General features: G+C 39.1%; 1 protein-coding gene across 2 annotated transcripts in view; it reads right to left on the bottom strand.

The window, feature by feature from the left end:
* ARID2 (AT-rich interaction domain 2) overlaps window positions 1–17673 on the bottom strand; it is a 189404-nt gene extending 171731 nt beyond the window's left edge. For both annotated transcript variants that reach the window (XR_012420153.1, XM_045365100.3), the window contains exons 1-3: window positions 17430–17673; window positions 17221–17314; window positions 16039–16136 (exon numbers count right to left, since the gene is read on the bottom strand). Coding sequence is in view for 1 of the 2 variants with exons in the window: in XM_045365100.3 (XP_045221035.1) it covers window positions 16039–16136; window positions 17221–17314; window positions 17430–17521 (284 nt within the window). In the remaining variant the exon portion in view is untranslated. The remainder of the gene's footprint in view (window positions 1–16038; window positions 16137–17220; window positions 17315–17429) is intronic.
* Window positions 17674–18766: the final 1093 nt, after the last annotated feature.

The following is an 18766-nucleotide window of genomic DNA, read 5'->3' as shown; positions in this document are numbered from 1 at the left end:
TACAAAAGAGGATAATACCTATTTTATAGAGTTGTTGCAAACATCCACTAAGATAAATATTTGTAAAAATAAACTATAAACTGTATAGCAACATACACGTTATTACAAAAAGATACATTAAAGAATTTTTTAAATAAAAATAAAAAGCCACAATCCCACAACTACCCTAACCATTTTCATATTTTTATTCCCTTCAAGTCCTTATCTTCAAATACTTTTAAATAAAATTATATTCAAGTGAATTGGGGGAAGACAGTATAACATGCCTAGGTTCCAGAAACAGGTTCCATTAACCAGATGTCCCAGGTTTAAATACTAGGTCCAGAACTTACTGTGTGACCCTGAGCAAGGTTCTTAAACCCCTTTGTCCTGTTTTTCTCATCTATAATAGTTTTTCTCATCTATAATATCAGGATATTAACAGTATCTATGTCATAGGGAGGTGTGAAGAGGAAATGAGTAACCACTCAGTGCAATGCCTGGCACATGGCAAAATAAATAAATGTTAACTAAAAAAATATAAACTTAATAGTCTGCTTTTTAAAAGATTCAACATGGTATCATAAACCAAAAGTATACTATTAAAGTTTCATAAGAAAAATACTTTTTAAAAAAAACTTTAGGATATGTTACATTGACTGTTTTTAAAACATATCTCCCTACTATCCCTTTGTCTAGATATTTTACCGTAATAGAATCAGGCTGGGTGGGTAGTTCACGTCTGCAATCCCAACACTTTGGGAGGCCAAGCCAAGAGGATAACTTGAGGCCAGGAGTTGGAAACCATCCTGGGCAACACAGACAGCCCTGGTCTCCACAAAAACTTTACACATCAGTCGGGTATGGTGGCACACACCTGTAGTCCTAGCTACTAGGGAGGCTGAGGTAGGAGGATCACTTGAGCCAAGAAGGTTGAGGCTGCAGTGAACCATGATTGCATCACTACTCTTCATTCTCCAGCCTGGGTGGCAGAGCAAGATCCTGTCTCCAAAGGGGGGGAAAAAAAAACCACAGAATTTATCTATTACTTCATACTTCCAGTAGAGGTCTCCATCTAAAAAATAATGTACCAGACTAAACTTTAAATGAGTATCCCTGGTTATTTAAAAAAAAAAAAAATTATCAAATATATAAGCTTTATCAAATATGTAAGTTTAGGTTTTTATAAGTAAAATATTTGAAATAAAGAATATTTGCAGTAAAAAGTGTTTTTTCTCTCTTAGCATAAGTCAGCAGAATCATCTTTAACATAAAACCAGGCTAGCCGCAGTGGCTCATGCCTATAATCCCAGCACTTTGGGAGGCCACAGTGGGCAGATCACTTGAGGCCAGGAGTTCGAGAACAGCCTGGCCAAATGGCGAAACCCTGTCTCTACTAAACATACAAAAAAATTAGGCATGTTGTTGTGTGTCTGTAGTCCCACCTACTCAGGAGACTGAAACATGAGAATCACTTGAACCCAGGAGGTGGAGGTTGCAGTGAGCCGAGATTGCGCCACTGCACTCCAGTCTGGGTGACATAGTGAGACTTTGTCTCAAAAATAATAACGATAAAGGCCCTGTTTTATATAGCAAAGAAATCTCTGATAGTCTTCTACAATTATTCCTTTTTAAACAGAATGGAGTGATTAGTATAATAAATGCAGCTCTGATTTGGTTTCTACTTTTCCCTTCCATAATTCAGTAGTAATGATCTTAGGCAAGTCAATTATCCCACGCAGGTCTACCTGAAAAAGTATCCTTATTTTCTACCTTTCCAGAAAGCAGAGGGCTAGACCATCTTCTTAAAATACCTTCTAGTATTAAGACTGATGATACTACAAATCAACAAATAGATTCAGTAGCCATATCCAATTATAGCTAACTACACACTTCTTGTTCCTGTCTTTAGGAATCTAAATTTTCAGGTGCTGAAAGCTATACTACTGGGCTTCTACAAAATATTAAGTTCGTATACAATAGCTAATATCCACTTCAACTCAGCCCCATAAATATGTAAACCTTGGTAAATTCCCATAAGACTGGTTATGAGCAAGAACTATCAATAAATCACCAAACAGTCTGCTTAAAACTCTAAAGAGTGTTGCTTACACACACACGTGCCTACACACACACACACACACACACACTCTTAAGCTAACCTCCATAGTTTATAAAGAGGGGACCAAAGAAGGAGGGATGTTCCAAGCAATTCTCAAAACTAGGAAGATTTTTTCAATAACCGAATTATGATTAATCATGAAGATCAAATATATTATGTAAAAACATAACACAATTAATTTGGCATTGATGAATTTAAATGGATTCACCCAAACAAACATAAGATTTCTGACTGTGATTAAAGTTCAAATTTGCTTTTCTTCTTTAGGGGGTTCATTAACCTATAATGAAGACTTATAAGACTAAAATAATTATTTCTCATCTTGAGAATATAAAAATCAAGCAATAATTTAAATTATTGCCTTATTTCAAAATATCAAGTAATGTAATCAATGGCCAGCAAAGAACAAAAGAGCAAAAACTATTTCATAGATAGAATAAGAAAGGTAATTTTCCTCCAGATTTATCAGTTAGCACTGTAGCTGACTTGTATTTTTGTGTTAAATTCTTGAAACATAAGAAACATTCATATTCAAATATAAGATGCAAAAATTGAATTTTTACAATGTAATGTTCATCACTAGCCCCTCTCTTAAATATAGATAATATCTATGGATTAAAAAAATAGAAACTAAACTCTAGTAGATAACACAAAAAATACCACTAAATCTGATTTCTAAGTCTAATAATACCACTCATTAAATAAACAGATGAATACTTTCATATATCACAGGATTATTAAAAAAAAAGTCAATAGTTAAGATTGTATCAAAATGTATAGCGGGCAGTATCTTACTCAATGAGGAAATGTTAGAAGCATCAAACTAAGGTCAGCAACAAGGCAAAGAAAAGATGTTTCCATTTTCCTTACTATTTAACATTGTATGGATATACTGGCCAATGCGATTAGACAAAAGAAAGTAATTTGAGGCGTAACTTAGAAGAGTAAAACAATCCCTATTTGTAGATGACACGCAAGTATAGAGGTAAAATTCTAAAAAAAAAAAAAAAAGAAAAAGAAAATCATACAATCAAAACTATAAAACAATTTAGTAAGGCGGCAGGTTAGAAAATATAAAAATTCAACAGCTTTTATATAAATAAACGATAATGAATAAGAAAACATGAAAAAGAAAACCACATTTTCAATAGCAACAACAATAACAACATCCCTAAGGATAAACTTTAGAAATGTTCAAACCCGGCCGGGCGCGGTGGCTCAAGCCTGTAATCCCAGCACTTTGGGAGGCCGAGACGGGCGGATCACGAGGTCAGAAGATCGAGACCATCCTGGTTAACACGGTGAAACCTCGTCTCTACTAAAAAAAATACAAAAAACTAGCCGGGCGAGGTGGCGGGCGCCTGTAGTCCCAGCTACTCGGGAGGCTGAGGCAGGAGAATGGCGTAAACCCGGGAGGCGGAGCTTGCAGTGAGCTGAGATCCGGCCACTGCACTCCAGCCTGGGCGACAGAGCGAGACTCCGTCTCAAAAAAAAAAAAAAAAAAAAAGAAATGTTCAAACCCTATATAAAGAAAACTTTAGGCTCTGAATGACACAAAAAGATGTGAACAAGTGGAAAGACTTCCATTGCTCTTTGATAGGTCAACTCAGTATCATCACAAAATCAGTTCTCCAACTTATAAATTTAATGCAACCCCCATAAAAAGACTAACAAGCTTTTTTTTCTGGAACTAGAACAAACTGATACTAAAGTACACATGGAAAAATAAACATTAAAGAATAACCTTGTAAAAAAGAACTAGGAGATGGGATTGGCACTATCAAAGATTAAAACATGTTAAAAAGGCTAGGCACAGTGGTGCATGTCTGTAGTCTCAGCTACTCAGGAGGCTGAGGCAGGATCATTGCTTGAAAGTAAGAGTTCAATGCTGTCATATACTATGACTGCGCCTGTGAATAGCTGCACTCTAGTCTGGGCAACACAGTAAAATTCGACTTTTTTTTTTTTTTTTTTGAGACGGAGTCTTGCTCCATCACCCACGCTAGAGGGCAGTGGTGCGATCTCGGCTCACCACAACCTCCACCTCCCGGATTCAAACGTTTCTCCTCCCTCAGCCTCCCAAGTAGCTGGGATTACAGGTGCCCACTACAGCACCTGGTTAATTTTTGTATTATTATTATTATTATCATTTTTTTTTTTAGTACAGAGTTTCACCATCTTGGCCAGGCTGGTCTCGAACTCCTGACCTCGTGATCCAACCCCCCCCCCCACCCCTTGGCCTTCCAAAGTGCTGGGATCATGAGCCACCGTGCCCGGCTAACTCAATCTCTTTAAAAAACAAACATGCTGTAATGCCTCAATAATTAAAATATAATGAGATACCATGTCTTAATCCCCCATATTAGAAAAATTTAACAAGCCAGACAACACAGCAAAGTTGTGGAAAACAGGTATTTTCATATACTGTTGGTAGCAATGCAAAAAAGTTCTCTCCTACAAAGGGAATTTGGCAATATTTAACAAAACTACATGTGCATTTATTCCTCGATTGCCGCTTCAATCCCCACTTTAGTAATTAACTCTAAAGACACAGCTGCAATAATTTGAAAATAGGCTTGCATAAAGTTACTAAGATTTACAGATTATTCAGATGACATTATTTACTACAGTAACATTGGAAACAATCTAAGTGCCATTATGTAGGGAACTGGTTGAATAAACTAGGATATAGCTACACGATGGAACATAATGCAGCTGCCAAAACAAAATAATAATGAGATTCTATGAACTTAGTGATTTTTCAAGATATATGAGGCGAAAAAAGGCAAAATATATATTTTTAATGAGCTTCATTTTAGGAAGGGAAACTAGGTTTAATCTTATGTGTTTTACATATTCATAAATAAAATTTGTTGAATTTCATAATTCAACAAACATCATAGGCTGCGCTTACACAAACCTAGATGGTATATAGTCTACTACATACCTAGGCTATAAGGCATAGCCCACTGCTCTAAGCTACATACCTATACAGCATGTTACTGAACCGAATACTACAGGCAACTATAATACAATATTAAATATTCATGTATCTAAACATATCTAAACACAGAAAAGGTACAGTAAAACTACAATATTATATTCTTATGAAAACACAGTCATATATGCAGTCCATCTTTTACCAAAACATTTTACACAGTGCATGTCTGTACTTTTAACAATATATCTTCAGTCTAAACACAAAAAGAACTTTAAACAAATACGTAGCTACTTGGTAGGTTTGTTGTTTGTTGTGGGATAACAATTCTGGAAGTATTCTATATGGACAGAAGAACTGAGAAGATGAATATATATACTATGGTAGAGAACTAGGATTCTTACTGAAGGTTAAGGAAGATACATGGAATGGAAGAAGGAAAAGAACAAACTAACTGGTATGGAGTGCAATTAGAAGTATCAGCATAGCCTCCTGATTTTCAAAATAAATGTATTTACAGATAAAATAATTTTTTCCCCAGCTCTGTTCTCTAAAAGGGCCTAGAAGAAAAAATAACCCAGTAGCAATGAACACACCTACCACCTTGATCTTGGTTTCTATATACCATTCCACACTAAACGGAATCAGGATTTTCAGAGAAATAGATGATTCTAGAACTGGGTAGGCAAAACACAAGTAGACCCTGGAAGATCTTATTTTGTCAAAAAGGAAGAGCTCAACAATAATAGACACATGTTAAAACAATAAAGGAGCCAGCTTAAAAGGGCTCTCACTGGCCAAATCTAAGCAACAAAATGCATAACAATGATAGATTTTAACCAATGCATAACATAAAAATCTAACAAATAAATAAGAATGAAAATATTTCTCTTACTGGAGACTATCAACTAAAAAATGTAAAAGGGGCCAGGAGCAGCGGCTCATGCCTATAATCCTAACACTTTAGAGGCCAATGCAAATGGATTGCTTAAGCCCAGAAGTTTGAGACCAGCCTGAGCAAAACAGCACAACCCTGTCTCTATAAAACTACAAAAAATTAGCTGGGCAGGGTGGCATGGGCCTGTAGTCCCAGCTACTTGGGAGGCTGTGGTGGGAGGATGGCTTGAGCTGGAAGGTCAAGGCTGCAATGAGCCGTGATTGTATCACTATACTCCAGCCTGGGTGTTTTGAGACAGAAAGAGACCCTGTCTCAAAACACAAATAAATGTAAAAGAAATGATAGAGTTAGAAAACAAGCATCATAAAATGCTTGTATCATATTAATAACTGATTCAAGCACAAATAAATACAAGTATCATATCAATAACTGATTCAAGCCCAAACCATCAGTGGATGTTAAAACTATTGGGTAACAGTTTGATGGTAAGCAAGATAGTTTCATAGGGTCTCAAGGTATGTCGCTACAGATTACTCATTAATTCGAAAAGAGAAAATGGTAACTTTACAGTGGAGAAATCAGGAGGACACCACCTTAATCTCGGCAATAATGGGAGAAAGTGACATGTCTCTTGCCAAAAATGCCAAACTTAAATCCTGAAAAAATATTAGACAAATCCGAACTTTATAGTACTTTTGGCCTGTACAGTTCAAAATGGTAACATCACAAAAGACACAAAAAGGCTGAAGAACTAGAGATATAACTACTTGCAATAAAAGATAACGAATGGGGTTGGGGGATATGATTGCTATAAAAGACATCTTTGGGATAATTGTTAAAATTTGATTTAAGGTCTACATAATAGAGAATACAATTTTATCCATGTTAATGTTTCTGAATGTAATAACTGTCCATTGTTACATTAGAGAATGATTTTACTGTTAGGCAATAAAATATATAAATAAAAAATATTATACTGTAATAATATCCAATGAATAAATGACAGTGATAGTATGTGTGTATCTGTATATATAAACACACATGCACTTGCCACATTTGCTTTATATTTTTCTTTTTATATGTGATAGTGTGTGTATGAGTGTGCACACCATCACATATAAAAAGAAAAATAAAAAGCAAATGTGGCAAAATAATTGGTTGATCTACAGGAAGTATAAGCAAAAGTTCACATTTAGATAGCAAAGGAAATTTAACAATTTTGAAAAGGAAAAACATGGCAAAAAAAAAAAAGGAAAATGATGGATTCACTATTTCTCTCTCAACTGGACTATATCAAAAATCACATACATTTTTACTACTAGATTGAATTACTACATTGCAATATGGGGCTACCTGAAAAGACAACTCAGAAATTCAAAAGTTTGACTCTTTAATGGTATAAACTAAAAATTATACCAAACCACTTAAGAACTCTTGACAGACCACCTATTATTTGCAAGCATACTTGGAGGTACAAGTTACTCTAAGGCACTAACTACTGTTTATGAAGTTCTATGCGGTCTGATCTGAGCTCAAGCATATTGCAAATTCACTTACTCTATGAACCATTATGAAACGTGTGATCAACCTGAGCCTTACTACTGAAAAATTTAAATTCATCCCACTTTTAATATATTACAAATTAGGTATTTTCTGGACAGGGCCCTAGCTATCGTCTCTTCTTTGACATATTTTAATAGAAGAATGTTCCCACTGATCTCATGTATGTTTATATTAACATTTTATTTATTTAAAATTAATCACTGGGCTAGCATAGAGACAGAATAAAATTTCACGCAAAAACACTTGACCATGAAAGATACGTATTATATAGTAAACATCATCTTTGTGCACACAGCAATTGACCACTGGGCACTATACATAAATATTTATCAAGTATAACAGTAAGAACTCAGAAAGACCAGAATTATGGAATCTGGCCATATTTTACAATAAGATGTATATCCAAACAATAGATTACACAACCTTACTTGAATTTTTCATAAAAAGTAACTTTATATTTTATCCCAATTATATGGTTTTAAAAATTATTTACTGATAGAAATAAAAGCTAAGCACACCTGGAACATGGAATATACCTGCATGAAGATTAATAGCAACTACGGATAATGTAGGATTATTTATAAGACAATGCTCTGGCCGGGCGCAGTGGCTCACGCCTATAATCTCAGCACTTTGGGAGGCCTGTAATCTCAGCACTTTGGGAGGACGAGGCGGGTGGATCACCTGAGGTCAGGAGTTTGAGACCAGCCTGGCCAACAAGGTGAAACCCCATTTCTACTAAAAAAACAAAAAAAAAAAACAAAATAATTCGCTGGGCACGGTGGCGGGCACCTGTAATCCCAGCTACCTGGGAGGCTGAGGCAGGAGAATCACGTGAACCCAAGAGGGGGAGGTTGCAGTGAGCCAAGATCACACCACTGTACTCCAGCCTGGGCAACAAGAGCGAAACTCTGTCTCAAAAAAAAAAAGAGAGAGAAGAAAAAAAAGACAATACTCTGTAAAATGTATAGCAGGTCTATTAGCACTATCAGCAGGGAAGGGAATGGGAAGGTGCAGTAGGGAAAGAATGGTCTGAAAATACGTAAAATATCCTTTCCTGACTAGCAATTATGGCTGACATTTAAGGCTGGCAGTTGGATATAACCTAAAGCCTTAAAAAAAAAAAAAAAAGTAGCCCATATGCCCCAGGAAGAGAAAAAGTTTGGGTGGCATAAAGAATTTTTTCCCTTGCTTTCATATACACACACACACACACACACACACACACAAAGAGAGAATACTTTTTCTAATTGTTATTTTTTCTAAGATTAAATAACACAATTATTTCTGAAATTTGAAATGATAAAAATAAAATCTCCCACTGGCCGGGCGCAGTGGCTCACGCCTGTAATCCCAACACTTTGGAAGGCCGAGACAGGTGGATCACCTGAGATCAGGAGTTTGTAGACCAGCCTGCCCAACTGAAACCCCATCTCTACTAAAAATACAAAAATTAGCCGGGCATGGTGGCACACGCCTGTAATTCCAGCTACTCAGGAGACTGAGGCAGGAGAATCGCTGGAACCCGGGAGGCGGAGGCTGCAGTGAGCCGAGATCATGCCACTGCACTCCAGACTGAGTGACAGAGAGCAACTCCGTCTCAAAAATAATAAAAATAAATAAATAAAATCTCCCATATGAAAATGTTTTGAAAAACAAAGCTAGTGAACATTAAACAAAACAGGTTATTGTTAGTATTATTATTTTCACAGGAATTTATACATGTTAACTCTACTATGAAATACCAGGATAGACCAACAAAAATCTCACAAAGATAACAAGCATCCAGCAAATTCAGTAAAACAAATGGTACCCCATTTGGAAAGAATATAGTAAAATCCTATGAGGAAAAAAAAAATACATAAAGAAAATTCTCCAATTAGGGATAATTGAGGAACACTTACTCTTAATTAATTTTTAAAAATCCAAATTACATAAACACACTTAGGATAAGTTAGAATTTGGTAGTTCATTTACTCTTCTTTTCCCTTAACTACAGTGGAGCCCTTGTTACCTTCTCTGGAGTCCAGAGACAAAGTATAAGGTGTGTCCAAGCTCTGGTCAGAGATGACAGGTGCAGCTTGAGCAGGTGCCCCTAGACCAGATGTCACCTAGAGGTTTTGTTTTGGATATAATCCTGACCAACATGTTCATGCCATGTTAAACTAGTCATCTCAGCAACTAAATTGGTTTCATTACAATACTTAGATCAACTGTTCTCAAACTTCAGTGTACTTAAGAATCACCTGGAGCATTCTTTTTAGAAATACATATTAATCAAATTATTAATACCTAAAACCACTGTTCACTCTCAGCATCACTGAAAGGGCACAACTAAACATTATATGCCTCATGATATGATGAAAAGCACAGCACTACCTATTAAGTATGCCTAAAATATTGAATCTGAATATTATTAACCTTTAGATCTATCACTTTTCAGCAAATACGTATGAGGGATAGAGGAACAAGTTAATTGACACCAAAAGAAAGCAATCAAAGCCAGAATTTAAGACAGTCTAAAGAACAAATTGACCCCTTTACTCCAAATCAATGGTATAATGGGGAAAAAAAGGGCGGGGGAAGGGGAAAGGCAGCAGCCAAAACATCAAAACCAGTAAATTCTCCCTGGGGCTCCATCAAAAATTTCTATGGCAGTAAGATGGGAGTGAAGCCCTGCAAACACTGACTTAGTTATTAATGGAATATGGATTTATCATTTTTGATCAACAATTCAGAATGTGATAGCTATTCCTAGACATCACCAAGAGATTTCCATTGCAGCAAGTTTATTGCAATGTATTTACTCAAATGAATTATCAATTCACAACATAATGAATACACAGAAAGTATCCAAGCACAAGTAAAATTTGTTTTAAAACAGAAAAATATTTTTTGTTATTTCTTTTATCACACTATAGTTTAAACAGTAGAAAATGTAGAGTTGTGCATCTCTTAGGTTGGTGCACAAGTAATTGCAGTTTTGGCCATGGTGTTTCACTATTTACTGTGGAGTGAAACACTGGTGAAACACTATTTACTACAAGGAAGAGAAGTAATAGTGTGTCTCCAAAATTTCTACAGATCCACAATACACATTAGCAAAATAAAGTCTCTAAGAAATCCTGCAATAAAGTAACCCAAGTTTAGCCTTTGCTCAAGTTCATTTGGTCTTCTTTTCACGGAAATATATTAACATTTCTGGAAAACTAGTGTTTCTAGAGCAAACTCTAGTTGGCCCTGAATACTAAAGAGTGTGGTGATCAAAGAAGCAAAAAGAGAATCCCCTCATCCCCACCCGTCTGCTCCATTTATCCTCTATGTCCCTCCCAATTCAGACAAAATCCATTTTCACCATTAAACTTTAGTAGGGCTGGAAACTGCCCAATAAGCACCTTCACAATATAATTAAAACTTGTAAATACTTTATCTAAAAACATATATTAAGTACCTGCTCGCTGACTAATGAAATGCAGTTAAAACTTTGTTTTTCCTTCCCTTGCAACTTCTAATTTCATTCAGTTTGAGAATATAAAATATCTAGTAGCAATATGCTTTTTTTTTTTTTTTTTTCCCAGACGGAGTCTCCCTCTGTCACGTAGGCTGGAGTGCAGTGGCACGATCTCAGTTCACTGCAAGCTCCGCCTCCCAGGTTCAAGCAATTCTCCTGCTTCAGCCTCCCAAATAGCTGGGACTACAGGTGCATGCCACCACGCCCGGCTAATTTTTTGCATTTTTAGTAGAGATGGGGTTTCAGTGTGTTAGCCAGGCTGGTCTCGATCTCCTGACCATGTGATTCGCCTGCCTCGGCCTCCCAAAGTGTTGGGATTACAGGCATGAGCCACTGCGCCCGGCCACAATATACTTTTCTATCAAAGACATTATAGATTTCACACGTGATCAACTACGAAAATATTGAATCCACAACAGAGCAGAGATAGGAATATAAAAGAGTGTTCTATTCAGAAATAGACATCTTAGTTAACAGCCAAGGTAGAAAATTTAACTGCAAAAGAAAAGCATATAAACATTTTTGGGAATTATAATGTTCTCATTTTGTATCCTCAGGAAAATTTGTAACCTCGGTAAAAACTATCTATCTTAGAAAGAACTCAATTTATTTCTACTTTACGCAATGTAAGCTCTAAAAACATGAATTCTAAGACGTAACACTAACCTAGCTGAGCTTTGATCAGTCTTTGAATTTTCTCCACTTTCTGTTCTTCCTTTCAACAAGTCTGCATGTCCTTTAAAAATGTAACAGAATATCAGAAAATATCAAAATCAGGTTTTTTGTTTTTTAAAATGGATACACTGCCAGGCGCAGTGGCTCACTTTTGTATCCCAGCACTCTGGAAGGCTGAAGAGGAAGGATACCTTGAAGCCAGGCATTTAAGACTAGCATGAGCAACAAAGCAAGACCCCTGTGTATGCAGGCACGCACGCACGCACACACACACACACACACACACACACGAGATACAGTTTATAAAGTTAAATTTGAAATACATGTATGAATAATTTATTGATATATTTATCTTCCAATCTCCATAAACTTTTATCTTCCTTCCTTGAATAAGAAGGGCAATCAGTTTATTCAGTTCCGTTTAGAAATTTACAAACTCAGTGTTTATTTACTTAAGGCTTTCTCTTAAAAGAATTGACCTATATGGTGGACACTAACTAGAGAACACATCAGTGTATTCATTCCATTTAACTAACTAATGTAAACTCACTCAAATGGTGTAATTTAAGAAAGAGCTTTACCCCCCAAGAAAAAAAAATAGACTAAATTCACAATGCAATTGAAAATGTACTATGGTAAACATAACTCTACAATTAAGTTTCTGACTATTCTAAAGGTAGGTACATACAAAAAGAAATTAATATTTCAGTGCCAGAAAACTAGTAACATATAGTTTTGTACAATAAATTTTTAATGTCCAAGATATTTCACCCCCTTTCCAAAAAATCAAGTTTTATAAAGGAAACATCAAGTTAACCTTGACTATAGCTGTAATATTGGCATCAGTAAGCAAAAACAAAATTTTTAAGTATTTGAAATATTTACCTAAATCTTCTTACCAAAACTTCAAATTCTTAACCCCGATAAGACTAGCAAATTGTCCCCCAATTTCAACAACAAAACAGGACAAAAAATTAAAATCCACCAAGTAAATATGGAACACATTAGGCAAAGATATACTTGGGCATAAATTTAACCATAAGTAATTTCCAAATATTATTGAACACATGTCATGAACACAATATTTTGGTCCAATTAATGAATGTTCCCAAAGCCATTTAATTTTATTTTTGGTACTTTAATTTCTCCATCTACAAAATGTGGGAAATTATACCTTATCCTTTCATACTACAGGACTATCCTAATAATAAACATTTGTGGAACACATTGAGATGTACATGCCAAGAAAAGGAACTACAGGAAAATAAAGTGCATAAACATTGCAGATGATTAATATCCAATTATTTATTTATTTATTTATTTATTTATTTTGAGACAGAGTCTCGCTCTGTCGGCCAGGCTGGAGTGCAGTGGCACCGTCTCCACTCACTGCAACCTCCGTCTCCACGCTCAAGCAATTCTCCTGCATCAGCCTCCCAAGTAGCTGGGATTACAGGCATGTGCCACCATGCCAGGTTAATTTTTCTATTTTTAGTAGACACGGGGTTTCTCCATGTTGGCCAGGCTGGTTTCAAACTCCTGATCTCAGGTAATCTGCCTGCCTCGGCCTCCCAAAGTGCTGGGATTACAGGTGTGAGCTACCACGCCTGGCCTCCGATTTTTAAACAGACTGCTTTTACATTATCTGTAAGCACTTTTTTAATTTTTAATTTTTTGTGTGTGGGTACACAATAGGTATATACATTTATGGAGTAAGTGAGATACGTTGATAGAGGCAGACACATTTGTAAAAATTAAATGCCAATGTTAAAATAATCAACTGCATTTTCAATTTTAGACTTTGAGAAATTTTTGTAGACAAGCTATAATGAATAAATGTATGTTTGAGACAATTGAGCTAACTTCTGGCAGACCATTAATACTCAAGTCTGTATTTAATGACTGTCAATATTTGTATCAAAAATTACAAAACACTATTAGAATATACATGGCCAGCATACTAGTTTGCTTTTCCTAATTTAAATATCTAATATTATGAAGATACATCATAAAACCCTAGGGTAACAGCCATCTACCCAATTAATAGCAAACTTACAGGGAAATGTGAGCAAATATTAAACTTGTAAAGGAGAACTAACACATAATGACAGTCTTACAGTAGGTCAAATGAAAAAGCAGTTCATATTAAAAAATTATTCCACTTGTAATTTAAAAAATACACTGCATTATCTGCTCATCAGTAATGATGATATTCAATCTGATGTAGCAAAGACATAACTTATCAAGTCACTTGATTACTATTTCTTACTATGAAGACCCAATCTTATGGGTAGGTAACAGAATTACTGTTACTTGGCATTCTGTCTGCCAATTAAGATTTTTCAGAGGAAGGTGTAAAAGCCAGCATCATATATATCCTCTTACTGTGCAATATTAGACCACCAGGAAAAAATTCTTTCAAGGTTGGTAGTACCTAAGTTTTGATCAGCATATTTCTTTTGTATTTCTTTACAAGCCATGCAAATCTTCACATGGTTTTATTTTCCAAAACAAATGCTTCAACTTTTTTCCTAGTAGCCTAGTTACAACCCTGTAAAAACAAATCTAGAGAGTGACATATGAGGGAAAAACAAGTTTAACTAAGGACATAGTTCAAAAAGCAGCTTCTAATAAGAGCATAAAGCCCAATTTGATCTGAAGACAATGTAAATACTTACAATGTTGAAACTATATAGTTAAAAACAGTACCTATAATCAATGATATCCTCCCAAGATAAAAATGACAACTGGAAAAACAATATTTATAATTAACTTTTGTTAAAAAAATGAAAGCCTAGATATTAATTTGATTATGCTAAAACTATTAGTATGAATGTAAACTCTTCAGAAAAATATACATCTCATGAATCATGTATATTCTATAGTACTTTCTGGTTATAAAATTTAAGTCAATCAAGCTAAGAAATATGAAGCAAAACTTCAAAAATACGTATTTCAAACAGTCCAAAATTCAAATGTTTTAAGCTGATAAAAACATAAAACCAGAATATGTATTAAAATGTTGCTCTCAATATCATAAATAGAAATGACCAAATGAATGTCACGATGAATATAAAACTCTCTATTTCTCACCCCACTACTAACTCAACAGTTTTGGAGATTAATTTTTTTTTTATGTAGCCCTTTATTTTAAAATGTACTCTGACACAAATGCCATCACACACACACAATAGATGACAATTAACCATATTTAATATTTTCTAGACTTCCTGTGTAACTCAATAACTACTCACAAAGTTCTGTGAACTCCAGCTTCAAGCCTGAAGTCAATCTAAGATAGCCAATAGAAAGTACACCTGTGCAATTACTGCATTTCCTATTTCAGAATGCTGAACGTAATACACAATAACTGAGCGCATCTGAAGCAATAATAAATGCAAAACTCAAATTATGCAGAAGCCACCTTACAAAAAAAGGCCTGTAATATCACTATTAAAAATCAGTAAATACAAAGAATATCATTTTAGTTTTAAATAACACCAACTAACTTAGGATCCTCTAAGGGTAAGTAAACATTAAAAATAAAACACAGCCTCATGATAAATTACAATATGAAAGTATTCCTAGAAGAAAAACTAGAAGCGAAAAAATAACACTAGATCACAAAATATATCATCTAGACTGTATCACATACCAACTGAATAAGAAATTTAACTTTGTCGAATAAGCAGTCAAAAAAGAAGAGGGAGAATGAAAGAAAATCCAGATTATAGTATCCCATTTCATAGTATCCCCGTTTCCCTAAAGATATAATAATCCTTTTGAACGTTTTTAAGTCACTGAAAATTCAACCAAAATTATCAAAACAATCCTGGTGACCTAAGCCACCAACATGTTATGCCATGTAGGAATATTCTACTGAAAAACCTATTCAATGACACTGTTCCAAACAAGAAGTTTCATTTAAAAAAAAATTCTTAAAGTCAGAATTTTTAAAACTAAAGGACTTTCCAAAACAAAGAAAAAAATTTTCCCAAAGGCTACAAAGTTTCATTAACTATCTTAAGTCTTTTACTAAGCATCACCTTTCTGCCCCTCAGTGAATATCAAGCGATCAATAACAATGTCACAAAAGAATGTTTACCAAGATTGGGGCTAGGGTGTCACCTGTAATGATTTTGTATGAAAAACGTAAACGATCCTGAAATTAGTGAGGAAAACTTTCACCTTCCTACAATCTCACTTTATTTATATTAAATTTGTCTCAGTCTGAAATGAACAAGAGCTTAAGAACTGTTTGGTGTGCAAGGTTTGCTTTTGGTTTTGCTAAAAACAAATCTCTCCATAAGTCCCTTATTTCCAAATACTATGGAAAAGTCACTACTACTCACCGCAAGTAATACTGTTTTAAAGCAAAGGCAGCGTTAGAACAACTTCTGGGAAAGTTGAACTCTTCAACAATTTCTCCCCACTGATTCTTCTCAGAAACCTGGTAAAACACAGGCACGCTTGTCTGAAAGTGAACAATCTAAGAAAATCTTAACCTAACTATGAAATAAATACCCATTCTACAGAGATCTGTAGATACCTAAGGCATCAGTGGGTGTTTCGGATCGATCGGTAAGAGTTCCTAAGCAAGGGCTTCTTGAATCACTGTGTTTTCACCAGAGAGCCCTGTATTTAATACCACTTGTTTTGTTTGGATGGGGGGGGTTGGTGGGTTTGTTTTGTTTTTGAAGCCCGGACAATAACCAATCGCAAGTCCCTCTGTCGCCCCCTTTTAAATCTCAACGCGGTCCGTTTACACTAAAAAAAAAAAAAAAAAAAAAAAAAAAAAAAAGTTCAAAAGGATCAATACAGTTCCGGACAGCGACGTCCGCGGGTTCTGGGGGGGCCAGGGCCAGGGCCGATTCCGATCCCTCTCCCAGATCTATCCATCTCCATAGGCCCTTCTTTGAGGCCTACAGCTTCTGCCTAGCCTTGAAGCCTAAGATGGCTATTTGGAGACAGGTCCTGGTTTCTTTTGTTAGCTGTATAAACCGAGGGCGACGGGGCCGAGGCTGTGCCCCCGGCTGCCGGGATCATTTCGCAGCCGATTATCGATGTTAAACCTGCCCGCGCTAATTTTGAGTTGCACGAAAACTGCTCTCAGAGTCTGTGTGTCTCTGTGTCTCCGCCTGTGCTAGAGCGGCAGCGGCGGCAGAGCTGACTCGCGAGCGAGCGGGCGGGCGGCGCGGGCGCGGGGCGGGCGCGGGGCTCAGGCTGGCGCCCCGCACGCCCGCACTCCCCGCCACGGCGCTCAGACCCTGCCGGCCCGACCGGGCACCGGGCAGGGCGCGAGCCGGCGCCGGGCCGCCCGCCCGCCGGAGCCCCGCGCCCGCCGCGCGCACGCGAGCCACCAGGCCAAAAACAGCCCCGCCGCCGTCCGCCTCCGTGCCACCGGCTGGGAGCGAAAAGAACGCCTTTTGCCCCTGCGGGCCACCCCCCCAGCCCCAAGCGCCCACTCCGGGGTCAAAGGAGACTTTTTGGAGGAGGCCAGCGAGAGGGAAATACAAATTAAAACTTCCACTCACCTTCGCGAATCCGCCTAAAGTAGTGACTCTGGTGTAGAGACCGTGAAGATCCAGCTCCTTCCCACCCACCGCAGGGATTTTTTTAAAAGGCGACCTGCGGGAGAGAGAAAGCCCCGCACTTGTCAGCCGGGACCCCGTGCCCGGCCCGGGCGGGAGAGCCCCGTTCGCCCCGGCTCGCCCCGGCGCTGCCCCCCCGGTTCTGCTCTCACCCTCTGCTGTGGTGGAACTGCCGCAGCTCGTCCAGGAAAGCGAGTCCCTTTCTCCGCTCGTCCGGAGGCGCCTTCCCCGTCGAGTTTGCCATTATTTTTTCAAAGGAGGTTTTTAAAAAACCCAGATCGGTGTTTTAAAAGCGCCCCCCGCTCCCAGCGCTTCCTACCAGAGCCCGGAGCCCATTCCTCGGCCGGCGGCGGCGGGGCTCAGTCATGGGCCGGCGGTGGCGGCGGCGGCGGCGGCGGCGGCGGCGGCGGCGGCGCAGGGAGGGAGGGAGGGAGGGGGAGGAGGAGGAGGAGGAGGGGAAGGAGGGAGCAGGAGGCCAGGGGGAGAGGAGGGAAGGAGGGAGGGGAATTTCTAAAAAAGTTTAAAGAAATCGGAGCGAAACTAGAGGGGCAGGCGACTGCCGGATCCGCGCGAAGCCGCGGGGCGAGCGCGGCCCCCACCCCTTCCTTCCCTCCCTCCCTCCCCGTGGCCCGGCTCTCGCCCGCCTCTCAGCGCCGCCGGCTGAGGCGGCTCAGCCCGGGGACGCGATTCAACATGGTGCTGCTGCCGGGGGCGCGCGAGCGGGCGAGGGGCAAGGCGAGCTGATGGTGAGGGGTCTGGGCTGCCGGAGGCCCAAGAGTTTCGGCGGCGGCGGCGGCGGCGGGGCTGGGGCAGGCGGGGCTGGGGGTGGGGAGGGGGAGGTCTGTGTGGTGGTTTGTGGAAAGCGGGGTGACAGCGTGTATTTCGGCCCCGGCTCCGCGGGGCCCTCGCACACATTTACGCGCGGCCTCGGCCGCGGAGGCCGGGGCGTCCCCAGGCAGAAGCACCGGCGGCAGCTGAGCCGCTGCGCGCCGCCCGCCTGCTTCCCTCCCCGCCAGCCTCCCTCTCTGCCGCCGCCAGCGCCGCCGCCACGGCCCGGCAGCCAGTGCCACACAGCGACCCCCGAGGGCCGGCCGCGGCACTGCGCCTGGCTCCACACCGCCCCGGCAGCTCCTCGCGGGGAACAATAGACTCGGCTCGCCGGGCTTAGGGTTCGTCTGCAATGTGCCGCACATTTCACACACACACACAAAGCCGGCGGAAAGGGGGGCGGCGCGGGGAAACGGCCACTACCGGTTGTTCCAGGGTTAGGGGTGGAGGCGATGTTCGCGTCCCCGGCCCGGCTGTTAGAAGGGCCGCCTCGGAGTCCCCGCCCGCCCGATAGAACCGGTGTGGCGCTCTGAAGGGAAAGGAAGCTCACCGGGGCAGCTACTCACGCTACGCAACATTCACAGATCGGAATAAAGTCAATGTGTTACCTTCTCTTTTTGTAAAGTCTAAAGGAATCGGCTTTTATGAGCCTTATGCTAGT

The sequence above is a fragment of the Macaca fascicularis genome, chromosome 11 (genome assembly GCF_037993035.2).
Source record: "Macaca fascicularis isolate 582-1 chromosome 11, T2T-MFA8v1.1".
Classification (NCBI taxonomy): Eukaryota; Metazoa; Chordata; class Mammalia; order Primates; family Cercopithecidae; genus Macaca; species Macaca fascicularis.
This window is presented reverse-complemented; position numbering and strand designations above follow the sequence as displayed.